At 56.3% G+C, this 16,613-nt stretch overlaps 2 protein-coding genes across 3 annotated transcripts; one reads left to right on the top strand and one right to left on the bottom strand.

Moving 5' to 3' along the window:
- Positions 1 to 370: 370 nt before the first annotated feature.
- On the bottom strand, positions 371 to 8,880 carry SNUPN (snurportin 1). Of its 2 annotated transcripts, XM_085070992.1 has the most exons (9): positions 8,575 to 8,880; positions 8,272 to 8,428; positions 7,846 to 7,950; positions 7,651 to 7,747; positions 6,684 to 6,781; positions 6,329 to 6,406; positions 5,167 to 5,247; positions 2,199 to 2,284; positions 371 to 1,422 (listed from the first exon to the last, which is right to left on the bottom strand). In XM_085070992.1, the coding sequence occupies exons 1-9, from the start codon at positions 8,724 to 8,726 to the stop codon at positions 1,110 to 1,112; spliced, it is 1,167 nt and encodes a 388-aa protein (XP_084927118.1). In that variant the 5' UTR covers positions 8,727 to 8,880; the 3' UTR covers positions 371 to 1,109. The 2 variants fall into 2 exon arrangements, with proteins under 2 accessions (XP_084927118.1, XP_084927119.1); XM_085070993.1 differs by lacking the exon at positions 2,199 to 2,284.
- A 138-nt stretch (positions 8,881 to 9,018) lies between these two features.
- Positions 9,019 to 14,127, top strand: SNX33 (sorting nexin 33). Its single transcript, XM_085070987.1, has 2 exons — positions 9,019 to 11,341; positions 13,241 to 14,127. Exons 1-2 carry the CDS (start codon positions 9,901 to 9,903, stop codon positions 13,492 to 13,494), a joined length of 1,695 nt encoding a protein of 564 aa, XP_084927113.1. The 5' UTR covers positions 9,019 to 9,900; the 3' UTR covers positions 13,495 to 14,127.
- Positions 14,128 to 16,613: the final 2,486 nt, after the last annotated feature.

The raw sequence follows: 16,613 nt of genomic DNA, 5'->3' as shown, positions 1-16,613 counted from the left end.
CCATCCCTGCTCTCAGCATCTCCTCCAGGGGCATTTCATAGAGAGCTGGGAGGAGAGTCTTCAAAACTGCCTTGAGCCTGATGTTTCATCTCCCTCCTTTTTAATCCCCCTCTGGAAACCAACTTAAGGATAGCGAGAACAATTGTTTTATCCCCCTAAAACCAGGGAGGGAGAGCAGTCACTGCTTAAAAAGTGGGACTGAGCTGGGATGAGAAAGACAGGAGAAGGGACTGAAGTACCTTGGTGTGCAGAGAATTAAACCCACACAAGCGTTTCCTCTGCTCCAGTCAGCGCTGGAACCAATTTTTCAATCCCTATTTGGGAGGCACAGCACGCATCCACCCTTAGGTAGCAGGAAGACGCTCAAGAATTTGTCTTTCTGAGAAACCTTTTATTTGGCACGATCAATGGTAGCGTTTTTCAGAGCGAAACCATTCCTTCCTCCCCCCACTGAGAAAAGCCTCGAGGAGAGAGAGGCTTCTGCCGCGCTTGCACTGCACAAAGCCCTGTTCCAAGGCAGGTCCTGCTGCAGTGCAAGGAAATTTAGATTTTCCCAAGAATGTGTGGGTGTGGAAAGCCCAGCCTTTGGATTTACAGCAGCTCACTGCAAACTTTTTGTTAGTAACTACTTTCATTGCGAAGGCCTCAGAAAACAGCTGGATCAAAGGCTGAGAAGCCCCAGTTTCCAGAGCTGGGAAGGTGGGGCTGCTGCAAGGGTCACAAGCAGCAGCTGCACCTCAGAGGTCCAAGCACTGTTCCTATGCTGGAATTTTGCCAAGACTTTAACAGAAGCAGGGTCAGGAGCTGAACTGTATCCCTGCACTACTGGGACAGATCATTTCCCAACACACGCCTGCCTTAGCGAAGAACCAGACAATCCTGTTAAGGCCTCACAGAAGTCCTGGCAAAAAAAATGTAGTAACAACCAATAAAAAAAATCCAGCAGCACTTGGGGCAAGATATGCCACTGTCATGCCCTTTAAACAAAGCCATCCTATCATCATTACTCTGCCCCCTCTCAGGAGCATGAGGCACAGTGAGAAGCTGAGAGCCTTTTCCCTGCTCCCTGCCCAGCCGGCCTGTCCCAGCATCTCAACTCTCCATCTGGCTCACTGCTCCATCCCGGCTCTCCAGAGACTTTTCTGGCTGAGGGGTGGACAAGTGTTCCAGCTCATAGTGTCCATTGCTCGCAGCCGCCTCGCCGCTCGGGTGGCCCTTCTCCGCCGCCAGCTTTTTACTCCTCTTGCTCTCGATGATCTGCTGGAGCTGCCGCCCGGCGTAGTCCGGTTTGGCTGTGAGCAGGGTGGCGGGCACAGTGAGCCCCAGGATTTCGGGAACCATGTATGGCCGGAGCCAGCCCACCAGCGGGGTGCTGCCGGGGGTGTAGTGGGTTTGCTTGTGGTAGAAGAGCAGCCCGTCAACCTGTGGGCAGGAGAGAGAGTGAATGAAAGGAGCTGAGGCTCCTGTAGGTGAATGAGCAGGCACCAGACGACAGCTCTGCTCTCTGTTTGCAGGCCAAAACCACCAGCTGGATCATTTTTCTCAAGCAGTGCAATAAATAGCGGAAGGGAAAGAAGAAACCTGCAGAGCTCCTGCCCTGAAAAATCAGCGACTCCCAGATGGCTTTAAATTGTCAAAGGCAAGCAAGTCCAGCCCGGTATCAGCACAGAGCACTGTCCTCTGGATGCTTTCATTCCATTCTGCAGAAAAGGCAGCGGGTTTCTGAATAAGGCAGCCCACTTTACTGGATTAGGGTTATTTTAAATAATACATTTGGAAAGTAATTAGTCCGAGTGTGTGACGCCAAGGAGCCCCGATTCCTAACAGCTCTTTCAGCTCACTTATGCCAAAAAAATTCTTAATGTTTCCCAGGAGAGAACTTCTCCAGCAATCAATGACAGTTAAGGGCACTCAGGACTTTAAAGGTTTAGGCCCTAACTCTTGTGCTACTATTTCCACACTCTGCAGTGCTGCAGCTGGCTGACATTTTCCCCACTTCCCCGCCGTGCTCAGGGATTTTCATCCCCCCTCTTCCCACGCTTCCCAGGGGTGTGCTCGGTGAGGTTGGATCCTGCTGTCAGGCTGACTAACGCTGGAGGTGGTGCTCCTCCTAGCTCAGCTTCACAAGTTCTTAAAAGGCCATTTGGCTATGAGGAAGAGAGGCTGAGTGGGCAGAAGAGAGAAGAACAAGAGCCCACCTCGGGATGAACTCCCCAGTCCCACAGCCCCCAAAACAGACACACTGGCTGAGCACAAAGCAGCATATATCCACTTCTGCTAACCTCTGGAAGAGAAGGCAAAGCTTCTGGCAGTTTTCTATCTGTAATTTTTAGTCACTGTTAACATCTTGCAAAATAATCCCAGAAAAAGGGGGATTTCTGTGCTAGGAAAACATAAAACCAGAACAGTAAACATCATGATGAGCTTTTGCAACCCCTCTGGATATGTAAAGTGCAAAGCTTTTCCCTCACCCTGCCTCCTGGGAAGAGGCAGATTCTGCAGCACTGCAGTACATCCAGCCCATTCCTGTGGGTGCATGGCACTTGATGAGCAATGGGGATTCTCCGGCACCCACAGGAATGTTTTGGTAAAGATCACAGCCCGGAAAGGCCTTTCAGACCACTCCAAATATCTTCCCCATGCTAGAGAATTCAAAGGAGCTCAGCCTGGTGAAGTTAGGTCATGTTCTCCATTCCCCGATTTAAGCGACTCCCATATTCCTTCCCGTTTATTTAATGTGCTGGCTGGGTCCCTACCCTGAGTCACCACAGTGACAGTGGTCACATCCGAGCAAGGACTGAAACTGTCCCTAAGTGACCGAACCTGAGGAGAGACTGGCCTGGCAGGATTTAACATTCCACAGCCACACTTTCCAGCTTTTAGGTGCTTAACAGTCCTCCCATTCCTTCACACCAGGGTTTCTCAGAGGCTTTGGCTCCCCTGCCTTTGTGGAAACCTGAGCAGTTTTACTCAGATCTGTGAGGACAGTAGCTCTTAAGATCCACTCCAAAAGCCACTTGAAATTCATAGCCAGGCAACTGATCCAAAGTCTACTGAATTCCAGGGAATAAAATTCCACTGAATAGAGTGCATCAGGCCCTAGCTCTGAGGTCACAGATTAACTCCGAAGACCCAGATCTGAAAGCACTGGCCACTCCTGTGGCCACCACACACATGAGATCCCTGTCTGGATCACAAGATGCTGGGCCCAGACCTAAGACCACCTCTGTTACCCTTCATCCACAGTCAGCATGTATTTTGCCTCCTGCAAAGTTTGTTCTGTTTTGTGCCGGTGGTGGAAGGTGTTTTTTCGGATTTTTGGGCTCCCTCTTGTGGCACACCGCAGAGACCCATGGCACCCTTCATCCTGGAAGCAGCACCACGGCTCCTGTGATGCTAGGGCTGCTTTGAGCCAATGTACACCACATTTTGCTTCTTGGGGTCACACCCTGATATAGCAGAGGGCCTGGGGGGAAAATCACAGCTGGATTACACAGCTGGAGTCTGTTCAGCTCCATCTCCTGCTCCAGAGTTTCGCAATGGCCACCTCTGTAGCCCAAAAGTTTGCTGCTCTGACTGCAGTGGGCAAACACTCCTCAGCCTTTCCTCATGGGACAGCCTTTCCTCATGGGAACAGATGCCTCAAGAAAGAACGGAGATTTTACTCAGGAAAGCCAGGAATGACTGTTTCTACGGAGGCACTTGGAGCACTTACTATTGAGCAAGCCAGCTGTAAGAAAGCTGGGAAGTCTCCCCAGTCCATGTTCAGAGCAGGGTCTGGCAAGCCCAGCAAGGGGTTGGGACTTTCCAACTTGCTGTGATGACTGTCCTGGCTTTCACAAGCAGAAAGCAAAGTCAGCCCTCACAGCCAAATTAGTACCCTTAATTTAAACCTACCCATATGTTAATGGCTAACTCGGGATGGGAGAGCACAAGAGACACTGTTACATCAACGTGGCTTTTGGCTTCGTGGGACAAGAAATCTCCGTGGAGGCTGTTCCTGACTTAGGGCTGAGACTGGGCACTCCCAGGAACAGCTGCAGCCACTGGAAGAGCTTCTGGCTCCCAGATGTTGTCACTGTCACTGGGTCGGAATGCCACTGCCTCTTCCATCCTATTCCCCTGCAGTGACAAGTCAGCCAAGGCAGGCAAAAGCAGCCAGAGCTGATTCTGTAAGGGCCTGCGACCCACTGCTCACCACATGGAGCTGACCTGGGTGGCTGTCATGGATCATAACAGTGCTACATGGATTTGCCTGTCCTGCCCTTCCCCGAAAGTCAGAACAGCACAACAGCTGTGTCAGGGGAGGTTTAGAGTCGATATTAGGAAGAGGTTCTTCCCCAAGAGTGGCCAGGCACTGGAATAGGCTCCCCACGGCAGTGGTCATGGCCCCAAGCTTCCCAGAGCTCAGGGAGCCTTTAGAAAATTCTCTCAGGCCCATGGTGGGATTCTAGGAGATGTCCTTTGCAAGGCCAGGAGTTGGACTTTGATGCGACAAGTGGATCCCTTTCCACTCAGGATATTGTATGACTCTATGGTTCTGCTTCTAATGCTGATGATGAAGCAAACACAGGTGTCTTGCTCAGTCACTTCTGTCACAGCCACCTGCCCCCAGCTCCAGTACACCTCAGGTACCCATCATGCACCCAAACCCCTCAGAAACCATTGAGATCTCACCATCACGCTTCTCCTTCCTCCCCACAGAACCGCTGGGTGCCTTGGACATAGAAGATGGAAACACCAACACCACAGGAACAGACACAAGCCTGCCCAGGGCAGTGGTCAGTAACAGTTTTGGCCCTAAAAAGGTCAGCTGTCCATCACACTGCTATGTGAACCTGAGTTCTGCTGCTTCTGGAGGCAGCCTGAGTGTCCACATTAACCCTCTCATCCCAAAAGGCTCTTTCAGATGCAGCCAAAGGCAGCACAAACACAGGGAGTTAACTCTTGCTTATTTGTGCAGTTGAATGAGGTGACAGGGCAACAGATCAGCCGTGGGCATAAAAGCATCCATCACACACACAGGAAACAACACCTTGGCAAGCTTCCTGTAGCCTCAGGAGAGCAAATTCACAAACTCACAAGTGCACCTCTCTCCTCACTGGCAGAGATGTGGTGGGGCTCTCACTAAAGCTGAGGTCCAGGCCCCAACCTGTGAGTGCTCACCTCAAAGGGAAAGTCCGTAGCCAGCAGCTCACACAGGCTGTCCGAGGAGCAGGGGAAGTTCTTCAGGCCCACAAATTTGTACTGGAAGAGTAAGAGACAGTTAGAAGAGGTAACTGCATGGCCTGCAGGAGAACAAGTTGCTGAATCCAGCACTGGTATGGAGGCAGCTAAGAAGGAAGGATTCCTCTAGTGCAGGATCTGGCATGAGAGGAAAAGGGTGAGGAAGAGCTCCAACATACTCATGATACCTTTTTTCCCAAGCACCTAAGACTGCAGGAAGGACTTTTCAGGAGAGCTGACCCAGCGATGCTCTTTTAACCAAAATAGAAAATGATGACCTCTGGGCAGGATGCAAAGCAGACAGACGTCTGCTCCAGGCTGCTGCCTCAGCCAAGCCAATCTTTCCACCCAGGAAATGAAAGCTGAAATGACATCCCCCCGCCTTCATTAGGTAGTTATCTTCTGGATATTCCTGTTGGAGTCAGAGCAGGATGTTCTCTGAACACAGACACCCTCACTGCAGTCAGCGCCATTTATCACTGAGATGCTCAGCTCACGGGAGCTGCTCTGCTTGGCCATGTCTGAGCAGACAAATCTCTCATGTCTGTGCCGAAAAATCACGTTCCAAGCTGCTGCAGGCTCTAGGTCTGACCCCCATGTGTAAGTCTTCAAAGGAAAGCTTTTTATCCTAGCCCAGCAGGGACTCTGGGTGGCAATTCAGCATTCATCCCAACAACTTCAATGATCAGTTTGAACAGAAGGAAGGCTTAAAGCTTTACAAACCCACAAGACTGCAAGAATAAACCCCATTGTAGTCAGGCTGCCAACCAACACTGCTCCTGCAGAAACCACACTGGTTTTCCATCCCATTACAAGGGAAAGCTAAAAACAGCATGGAAGTTAGCTGATACCCTGCAGTGTGATCCCCCTCAGCACTTTGGACGGGGGGAAAAAACCCCACCGAGCTCATTTACAATATGCAGTGGCTCTATTTACATCCTGACCACGGCATCCCATTTCACCAGATCTACACTTTGAAGCCTGATCCGTGAGGGGAAAGGAAAAAAAGTGAAAAAGCTTCTGCTTGTGAAAGAAACTGCTGAAGCCTGCTGAACAGGAGAGCTTACCCCCCCAGCCTCCTCCTCAGTACAAAAGGACTTACTGGATTAATCCTGCTTTTCTCTCCCAGCCCTTCCTCCTCTTGGATCTTGGAAGACAACCAGAAGAATCTGAAGTCAGTCTGTAAAAAGAGGCAGAGTTAGTGACTATTCACCTGACAGCCCCTGCTGAGTGTCTTTGTTCCTCTGCTCTCACCTGCGAGATTTACAAACTTGACTTCACCTGCAGAACCCCAAACCCTGCAACTCCCCCCCAAAACCTGTACACAGCTATTCCAGCAGCCCTAGAGCTGTAAAGATGCTGCTGCTTAGGAGAAAAATCCACCTTGTGCAGAGTGAGCTGCATGCAGTGCTGGGGCACAGCAGCTCAGGGAATGAGGCAGGGCAGGGACTCAGTACCTGGCAGTCATAAACTGGGTGTCCTCTCCAGCACATCACATCCAGGATATAGTAGGTCTGCTTGGCCTCGTTGTAGATGCAGTCCAGGATGCTGTACACTGCAGACACAAACACAGGGAGCTCCAGACCTGCTCCAAACACTGCCCAACCCAGCTGGCAAACACCAGGTCACAGCTCTCTGACATTAATCCTGCCCTGATGTGAGACTGCAGGGTGCAGAGGGATCCCCTTCTGCCAAAAGAAACTGCCACCACAAAAAGCCTCGAGCTCGAGGAGTCCCACGAGGCTGCAAAGGGACCAGTCAGAGGCACAGCAAGCAAGGCCATGTTTCAGAAAATGGCACTTGCCAGACAATAAGCGCTTTCTTCAGGGCAAGAAAAATGAACTCCAAGAGGTATCAAGGAAGATGACACCAAACAGAGGTCTCAGAGGACAGAGAGGATGTTGGGGTTTAAGAGCATCAGTCAAACAGGCAGCTAATTAAAAGATGTGGCAGGACAACGGGCAATGGTTTTAAACTGGAAAAGGGCAGTTTTAGATTAGATGTTAGGATGAAATTGTTTCCTGTGAGGGTGCTGAATCCCTGGCACAGGTCACCCAGAGAAGCTGTGGCTGCCTCATCCCTGGAAGTGTCCAAGGCCAGGTTGGACAGGACTTGGAGCAACCTGGGATAGTGGAAAGTTCCCTACCCTTGGCAGGGCAGTGGAACAAGATGAGCTTCCAACCCAAACCATTCTAGGATTCTATATGCATATCTAGCACAAAGGCATCTGATATTTTCCCCATCTAGTTATCTCCAGAGGTACAGAAACAGGCCTGAAGCTGACTACCCCCAGCACTAAAAAGGGGCATAGCTCTGGGACTTGGGAGAGCTGGAGGAACAGCACTGGCCTGCCAGCACACACACTCCCAGGGAGAAGCAAGCAGTTCCCCTCTCTCCATCCCAAATGCCTCCTCACAGCTGTACCTTTGTCACTGGTTGAGTTATGCCGATTTCCCCCTGGCAGCAGGGATGGGAACCTGTTGACACAGAAGCCACTCTTGGTGTAAGCTGCTGTTGTGCCCTGTGAGGAAAAAAGGAGAGCAAAAAACCCAGTCAAGCCAGTTTTATGTAGCTGGAAACAGGTACAGGTCCTTTAGCAGCTGGTGGGACCCCACTTACCCTGGAGGCCACGACAAGAGCCCTTTTCCCGACAGGACACACCACCACAACCCACTCCTGCTCCAGATCTGAGGGGACATCCACCAGCCACTCTGACAGCATCAGCTACGGAGAGTCCAGGGAGAAGAACCAGTCAGCAACAACTCTCCTGAAGTTATGGACAACAAACTGCTCAAGCATAAAGCAAGGAGGTTTTGACTTTGCTTTGACAGCTACACTGGGTGCTTTAGAGACAGCTGGCACTGCTTGTCACCCTCAAAAGGGCTCCTTCCCTCCCTCTAATCACGTTCAGCCTGCCTAACACATTCCTCCCCAAGTCTTTCTCTTGCTTCCCAGCTGCTGACTGAGCTTCACACCACAGCACAGGGCTCACAGCCCTTGCATGGGCACCCCACACTGCGCCACGGGGACTCAGGGGATCCTCACCTGATTGGCGTAGCGCTTGGGCAGCTTTTTGCCAGCATCCACGTCCATCGCCTCTTCCTCCGCATCTTCCCCCTCCTTCTCCTCGTCCTCGCTCTCCACCCCTGCCCAGTCGTCCTCCGCCAGCCTCCTGGCATGGTTCACGTAGTCCAGCCGCCTCCTGGGGTCGAGGAAACAACCCGTCGGGGAGCAGGTCACCCAGGTCACCCACGGCCCACCCAGCCAGGGCCGCTCCCCACGCGCAGCCCCGGGGCGGCCTAACGCGCCCCGCGCCCCATCCCGGCTCCCGCCCGCTGCCGCGCTCACTCTCTCTGGATGCGGAGGAGGCGCTGCCGGCGCTCGGCCTGCCCGGGGCCGCCGCGGGGTTTGTAGGCGGCCAGGCGGGGGTGCGGCGCGGCCGGGCTGCAGGGCCCCGCCAGCCCCACGCCCGCCGCCAGCGCCGCGCTCAGCTCCTCCATGGCAACCCGCGCCCGACGCGCTTCCGCCCGCGCCGCCGCACAGCCCGCAGCGCCCCCGCGCGGCGCGGAGGTCCCGCGCAGCCCGCGCGCCTCGCTCGTCCCGTGCCTCAGTTTCCCCCGCTCCCGGGCACCGGCACGGGGCGCTGCGGGCCGGGACCGGGCACGGGCGAGGGGGACATCCCGGCAGGGACGCGGGAGAAGCCGTAGCCCCCGCGGGCGGGGATTCGTGCCCCCGGGGCCGGCTGCCTGCAGAGGGCAGCGTGCGGCTGGCCGGGCCGGGCCGGGCCGCTCCCCGCCGCGAACCGGGCGGCGGAGCGGGGAGCGCGGCGCTGCCCTGCGTCACGGGAGGCTGGCGGCCGGCTCCGCCACCCCTTCGACAACAGGACCAGCCCCGGCAGCGGCACCGGCGGCGGGAGCAGCCCCGGCACGGCCCCGTCATACCCAGTGGCAGCGGGACCAGCCCCGACACCGACACCGACACGGGCACCGCCAGCGGCGCCGCCTCCGTCCTGCGTGAGATTTACGGATTTCAGGGAAAAGCCAAACCCCACCAACCACCGGGAAAGTCGGCCCGGAAAGGAATTGCAAAATCCCGGGATCACCGGGAGGTTGGGCAGGGTTTGGGGTCGTTCCCGGCGCTCTCCCAGCACCCACCGACGGGAAATTTGGGGTGTTTTATCCACAGGAGCCCCGAGAAAAGTCGCTTTGGATATATTTCCTCGTTGGCAGGCAGGGGTTTTCCTCCCGGAGAGTGAAACCTCGGGATCAGCCTCCCAAGAGAGATAAACCCTGCGTGGACATGGCAGAGCCCGGCTCTTGGGCCGGCCGGGATTCTCATCCCGGAGGAGCCAGGGGAACGCCGCTCGCCTGACTGGGAATCTTGTTTTTATCCAGGGAATGTCGTTTTTAAACGGGGAATGTTCTTTTTAGCCGGGGCGCCGGGATCGGGGGGGTCACTTGGACACACGGACCTTGGCGTCACCTCGTAAGGGATTTCTTCTCCACCTTTTCTTTTTTTTTTAAATTTCCCTGGGAAACCGGCCAAGCCGTTTCCCACAGCGCGTGGTGGTGATCCCGGAGCAGAGCGAGCCCGCGGTATTGCCGGGGGGGTTGTTTTGGCTGGGGGGATTGCGTTCCGCTGGCTCCCCCCCCTCCTCCCGACCCGGGACCGGCCATGGCGTTGAAAGCCAGAGCGCTTTACAACTTCCAGAGTGAAAACAAAGAGGAGATCAGCATCCAGGAGAACGAGGAGCTCGTCATCTTCAGCGAGAACTCCCTGGACGGGTGGTTACAAGGCCAAAACAGCCGTGGGGAGACTGGCCTCTTCCCTGCTTCCTACGTCGAGATCCTCCGCTCCCGGTCGGGCTCCAACTACACGGACTATTCCAACAGCCCAGTCGGCTCCCCTGGGCATGATTCCTCCTTGTACTCAGCATCCCCCAATCCCGGCATCTCCTACCAGGGCAGTTTTGAGGATGACGATGATGATGATTGGGATGACTGGGATGATGCGTGCACGGTGGTGGAGGAGCCCAGGAGCACGCCGGGCACCAATGGGCACCCCTCGCCCAGCCTGCAGTACCCGGTGGCCTATGGCCACCACCAGCACGCTGGCTACCGGCCCAAGCCGGCACTGGAGAGGCAGGACAGCATGAGCTCCTCCAAGAGGGGCAGCGTGGTGGGGAGGAACCTCAACCGCTTCTCCTGCTTCGTCCGCTCCGGGGTGGAAGCCTTCATCCTGGGTGACGTTCCCCTGATGTCCAAGATTGCCGAGACCTACTGCATCGAGATGGGCTCCAGAGGCCCGCAGTGGAGGGCCAACCCACACCCCTTCATCTGCTCCGTGGAGGACCCCACCAAGCAAACCAAGTTCAAGGGCATCAAGAGCTACATCTCCTACAAGCTGACCCCCAGCAACATCAACTCGCCCGTGTACCGGCGGTACAAGCACTTCGACTGGCTCTACAACCGCCTGCTGCACAAGTTCACGGTGATCTCGGTGCCCCACCTGCCCGAGAAGCAGGCCACTGGCCGCTTCGAGGAGGACTTCATCGAGAAGCGCAAGCGGCGGCTGATCCTCTGGATGGACCACATGACCAGCCACCCTGTCCTCTCCCAGTACGAAGGCTTCCAGCACTTCCTTTCCTGCCGCGACGAGAAGCAGTGGAAGCTGGGCAAACGCCGGGCAGAGAAGGATGAGATGGTGGGCGCCAGCTTCCTCCTCACTATCCAGATTCCCACGGAGCACCAGGACCTGCAGGACGTGGAGGACCGCGTGGATGCCTTCAAGGCCTTCAGCAAGAAGATGGACGACAGCGTCATGCAGCTGACCAATGTGGCCTCGGAGCTGGTGCGCAAGCACGTGGGGGGCTTCCGGAAGGAGTTCCAGAAGCTGGGCAATGCCTTCCAAGCCATCAGCCATTCCTTCCACATGGACCCTCCCTACAGCTTGGATGCCCTCAATAACGCCATCTCCCACACGGGCAAGACGTACGAGACCGTGGGGGAGATGTTCGCTGAGCAGCCCAAAAACGACCTGTTCCTCATGCTGGACACTCTCTCCTTGTACCAAGGGCTCCTCTCCAACTTCCCAGACATCATCCACCTGCAGAAAGGTAAGGAGGCATTCTTGTCCCCAGGGATGGCCCTATGTGAGTGGGAATGGTGTGGGGAGTGGGATGGGGATGCAATGAGGAAATCCTGTTGGGCCACGAAGGGAATGGGGAATGGGGGTGGGAACCACTGCCTGTGCCTCCTAGGGAAGCAGCATGGTCCCCACTGGCATAGTTCTCCAATCACCCTAGTCTGGGAGTCTGCTAGGTAGGGCTGTTGGGTCCAGCGTCTGCCCAAGTGATGCCATGGATTCCATAACTGCTGCTGGTGCTTTCCAAAGTGCTGCTGTGGAGGTCAGCATGGGTGTCACTTCCCCCAGACCATGAGCAGGAGCTGGCACTGCTGCTGTTGGCTCTGGGGTAACAGGCCTGGCATCTCTAGTTGCATCCCCACCCACTGCCACTTGTCCCTCTTCATCCTCCCTCCCTGCCAAGGCAGTGGATGGGTGTCCAGCAGGGATGCTGGAGCTTGCACCCCCAGGGATGGGACATGGCTGGACATGGCCTTGGGTGGGTCAGAGGGGCCGAGGGGGCCGTGCAGGGCAGTGGGATGGGGGACACACTGAACCTCTAGGGACAACCAGGGTCACACTTTTCAGGAGTATGTCCCTGCACCTCCAAGCCCACCAGGAGGGGTTAGCACCCCCAGGTTGTCAGTGCTCCCCGCATCCCATTTGTCCTGGTTCCCTGGATTTGGTGGGATCAGAGGGGGTGAAAAGTGTCTGCTGTGCTCTCCCTGGGGCAGGTGGCAGGCAGGGCGGGCTTGGTGTCTCTTTGCACCCAGGCAGCCACCGAGTGTGAGAGTGAGGCCAAAGTCCACACACTCCTCCCAGCCCAGCTGCCCACAGCAGGGAAGGGACACCCACACCAGTGTCCCCAGAGTTTGGGGGACAGGCTTTCCCCAAAGTGAAGCCAGGGCTGTCTGTGTCCAAGCATCTAGGGATGTCCGTGTATCACTCCACATCCCTGGGGGAGGCTGGGAAGGCAAAGGGGGCAGGGAGGATTCAATCCTGCCCCGGCAGCTTCCTTGCCTTTCCTCCCAGTGTTGTTTACCCATGGAGAGGGGCTGGATCCTGTCCGGAAGCGAGGCCGCGTGGGCAGAGCGGAAGGCAGGATTTGGCCTCCAACCTTTGCTTCTTCCTCCTCCTCCTCCTCGCCTCTGGGAGCAGGGCTGGCGCAGCGGGAGCACTGTAACCCCGGGTCTGGTGCTCCCGGCAAGGGGCAGGGAGAAGGGAAAAAAGCCCAATGCGGGCCAGATCCTGTTTTTAGTTTTTTAGCCTCTGCGCTAATGAGGGGGAGGAATGCAGGGCTGGAGCCAGGCAGGATTCTTTCGAAACCGAGCTGTAAAAAAACATGGAAGGAGAGGGAAAAACTGGTGTCAGAGCATCAGCTGCCTCTGGGAGTGGAGATGCTTTCCCAGCTAAGCTCCAGACAGCACCACATGCCCTTCCCACATCCTGGTTCACTGCTTCATGGGCTGGGGTCTCCCAGGGCTGCTCCTGACCCCCATTCATGGAATGGCATGGAATATTTGGAGGGCAGGCTTGGCTGGGGTGCTTGACTGTGCTAACACTGCCCCGTGTCAGCTTTGCACCGCAAGCTTTGAGTCACAGCACTCCAGACCCCCAACACCAGCTAAATATGAGGCTGACTGCCCAGGGGTGGGATAGAAAAGCAGCTGGGAACACCGGAGTGCAGAGGGAAAAGCTCCTGGTCTTGACCTGCCTGGAGGAGAGGGATGGCTTTGATGGGCATGGGGAGATGCAGGCAGATCCCTCCCTTACATGGAGCAGGTCTGTGCCTCTGCTTTGGGGCATGGGGGCAATGGGACCAAGCAGGGATGCAGGGGAAGGGGGCCCAAGGGTCACTCAGATCCTCTCACTCTGCTCCCTGCCTCGCCAGGCGCCTTTGCCAAGGTGAAGGAGAGCCAGCGGATGAGCGACGAGGGCAGGATGGACCAGGAGGAGGCGGACGGGATCCGCAAGCGCTGCCGCGTGGTGGGCTTCGCCCTGCAGGCCGAGATGAACCACTTCCACGAGCGGCGCGTCGCCGACTTCAAGAGGATGATGCAGTCCTACCTGAGGCAGCAGATCGTCTTCTACCAGCGCGTCAGCCAGCAGCTGGAGAAGACGCTGCGCATGTACGACAACCTCTAACGCCTCCTCCCGCTCTGCCCGCAGCCCCCCGGGCCTGCTCTGCCTGCCACGGGCTGAGAACGGACGGGAACTCATCACGCTAGTGACCAAATGACTTTGGGCTTTCTTCCCCCTTCCCAGGCCGGCAGGGAAGGGCTTGCCCGTGGGCTGGCCGTGCCACCTCTTCCTTTCCCTGGGGACCTCCCAGCCTGCCACGGGTCTGGCGGGAGCATGGGGGTCACAAGAGGGATAGACGAGGAGCTTACGGCGCTGGGGTCTCTGCCCAGCGATCTTTAGCTTTCTGGAAATCCACTCTCCTGGAGCAGAAGTGGGTGCATCCCAGCCCACTGGGAGAAGGAATCCAAGCGGTCGACATTTTGCACACTAAAAGCTTTTCTGATGGAAAAAGAAAGAGAAGAAAAGAGATCTTTATTTGGAAGAGATTTTTTTTTTGTTTGTTTGTCACGAGATATTTTCAATATTTTCCATTTTTCTGCAGCATTTTTACCAATCAGTTTTTAACTAGATGCACAGAGGCAAAGAGAAATCTTTCTCAAGCATGGCTGCTGACTGGGAAAAGGGAGAAAAAAAGGAAAAAAAGGGAAAAAAAAAAGCCCCACAGCCTTTTCAATAAAATCGTTGGTAGAAAAAACACCCACCTCCTTCCCAGAGATGTCTGTGGAAAACAGAGCTGCTCCAGGATCCCGGGGAAAGGCTCTGCCTCTGAGCATCCCCTGGCTTCCAGCCAGCTTTGAACATCCCTGTGCTGTGGGGGGAATGACCCCGGGAGGGGATCCCGCAGCAACCACCCCCTTATTCTCCAAACAACCCACCAAGGGGCAAATCCTGCCCCACTCTGCCCTGCCCGGGACAGTGTGCTGCTGCCTGGGAGACAGCAGGGCTGGCACGAGGGCCTTGTTTTTGAAGGGAAATGGCTGGGATAAATCACAGCGAGGAAAGTTAGGGCCGCCTTGGCCTGGCTCCAAGGATAAAATTAGCCCCGGCATGCAGGCCAGCGGGGTATTGTTAAACTAACAGCGACGCTGGGAATGCTGCGGGCTGCGCTCCATCCTCCCGGAGCCCGGCCGGCCCCAGCCTGCAGGGACGAGCACTCCGAGGTACAGCTCGGCACGCAGCCTCCATCCAGGCAGGACGTGCTTCCTCCTGCATCCTGCAGCCAGGGCAGGCCCCTTTGCCATGGCCCCGTGCCACCCTGGGTCCATCCCACACCAGTCCCATCCTACCCCAGCCTCATCCCACCCTGGCCGCATCCTGCCTTGGCTCCATCCTGCCTCATTCCCATCAGGCCCTGGTACCATCCCATCCCATCCCATCCCATCCCATCCCATCCCATCCCATCCCACCCCGATTCTACCACAGCTGCATCCTACCCTGGTCACATTCTACCCTACCCCTGTTCCACTCTAGTCCTATCCTACCTGGGCTGCATCCTTACGTGGCACCATCCCACTCCATTCCCATCCCAGCCCCATCCCACCCTGGCCCCATCCTAGCCCAACCCCATCCTACTGCAGCTCCATCCTACCCTGGCCCCATCCCACCCTGGTCCCATCCTGCCCCAGCCCCATCCCACCCCAGCCTCATCCTAACTGACCACAACCTTCCTTGGCACCATCTCACCCCATTCCCTCCCCATCCCAGCCCTATCCCAGCCTGGCTCCATCCCAGCTCAGCAGCCGTGGGAATGGTGTCTAACCCTGTGCTAATCCCACAGGAGTGACAGGTCTCTGGCCCTGCTGGCCATGCTCTGGATGACCATGGTGGCCTTGGCCCCACATTGAGGCCAGAACGTGTCCCTTCCCCCAGCCCCACTCCCTCAGGAGCACAATGGGCACTGGGATTGAGCCTGCCACCGCCGTCCCCAGGCAGGCAGCCAGCCTCTGGCACTGCAAGCTGCCTCCAGAGCTGAGCCAGCAGCCCAGCTCCCCTGGACCTGGCTAGGCAAGGGGAACCCCTGCCTGGGGTGCCCTGTGGCTGCTCAGTCCCTGGGATGTCCTGAAGACAGGGTATGCTGCTGGAGCAGGGAGATGTTCCAGCACCCCAGGAGCTCTGGTGTCCTGGCATGGGGACAGGGATGGCGTAGAGTCCCTGTGGGCTGCATACACACTCTCAGAAGGCTGTGCCTCAGTTTCCCCAAAGTTGGACCTGTGCTCTCTGTGGTCCTTTGGCACCCACAAAGGTCTCCCTGCTCCACCACGCTCTGGACCACACTGTCAGGGCACAGCAAATCCATTGGCTAGGAGAATCTGTATCCCATTAACATTCTTGCCTTTTCCCTCTGCCACCTGGGCTCTCCCTGCCCACGGGTGGGCATTTCTGCCTTGGCCAGATGGGGCTTTGAGCATCCTGCTGCTGCCCCCTACACCTCTGACAGCATCCTGCAAACGTGCCAAGGCTTGGAGCATGGAACCAATTTTGAGCATTCTGCTGGCTGTCCCAGGGTGCAGGATGATGGTGGAGAGGGGCCTGGGGGTGCACACAGTGCTCCACATGCCACACCAGTGTCTGTCACTGCCTTTATTATCTGTGACACAAGCTGTTCCCTGCTCCCACAAGAGAAAAAAAATCAGGGCATAGAAGGCTGAGAGGAAACACCGGGAACATGGAGCAGATCCGTTTCCTCCTCCCACTTCCCAAGGATGCTCCTGCGTGGGAAAGCCAAGGCTGCGAGTCCCACCAGCATTGACAGCAAGGTTGGGAGGTGGCAGCAGCAGTGGTGGCTGGAGCATCCTCCCTGGAGAGCACTGCAGCCAGCACTGGAGAGCCTGTGACTGCCTCTGTTCCTGTGGGTGGCTTCCAGGAGCTCTTGCCTTGCTTCTTCTCTTTAGGCCTCCCTCCAGCATGGGAAGAAAACCTGGCATCCTTGTTCTGAGCTCTGGGAGACCAGGGTTTGTGTGTGGGCTGGACATCAGGCTGTAGGGACAACCTGCATGTAGGGACCCCTGTGGATGTATCCTGAGACCAGCAAGATGCTCCAGTGGGCAGAATCAGCTGGGGAGCAGCCGAGCAGCTGGAGGGTGAAGGATGGCAATGCTGGGACAAGCAGAGCTTGCCGAGCAGTTCAGCCACATGGATACACCCACCACCAGTGCTCAATAATCTGCTATCAGCCACCAAGG

This window comes from Lichenostomus cassidix, chromosome 10 (assembly GCF_008360975.1).
Source record: "Lichenostomus cassidix isolate B80296 chromosome 10, HeHo_3.0, whole genome shotgun sequence".
In the NCBI taxonomy this organism is placed as follows: domain Eukaryota; kingdom Metazoa; phylum Chordata; class Aves; order Passeriformes; family Meliphagidae; genus Lichenostomus; species Lichenostomus cassidix.
This window is presented reverse-complemented; position numbering and strand designations above follow the sequence as displayed.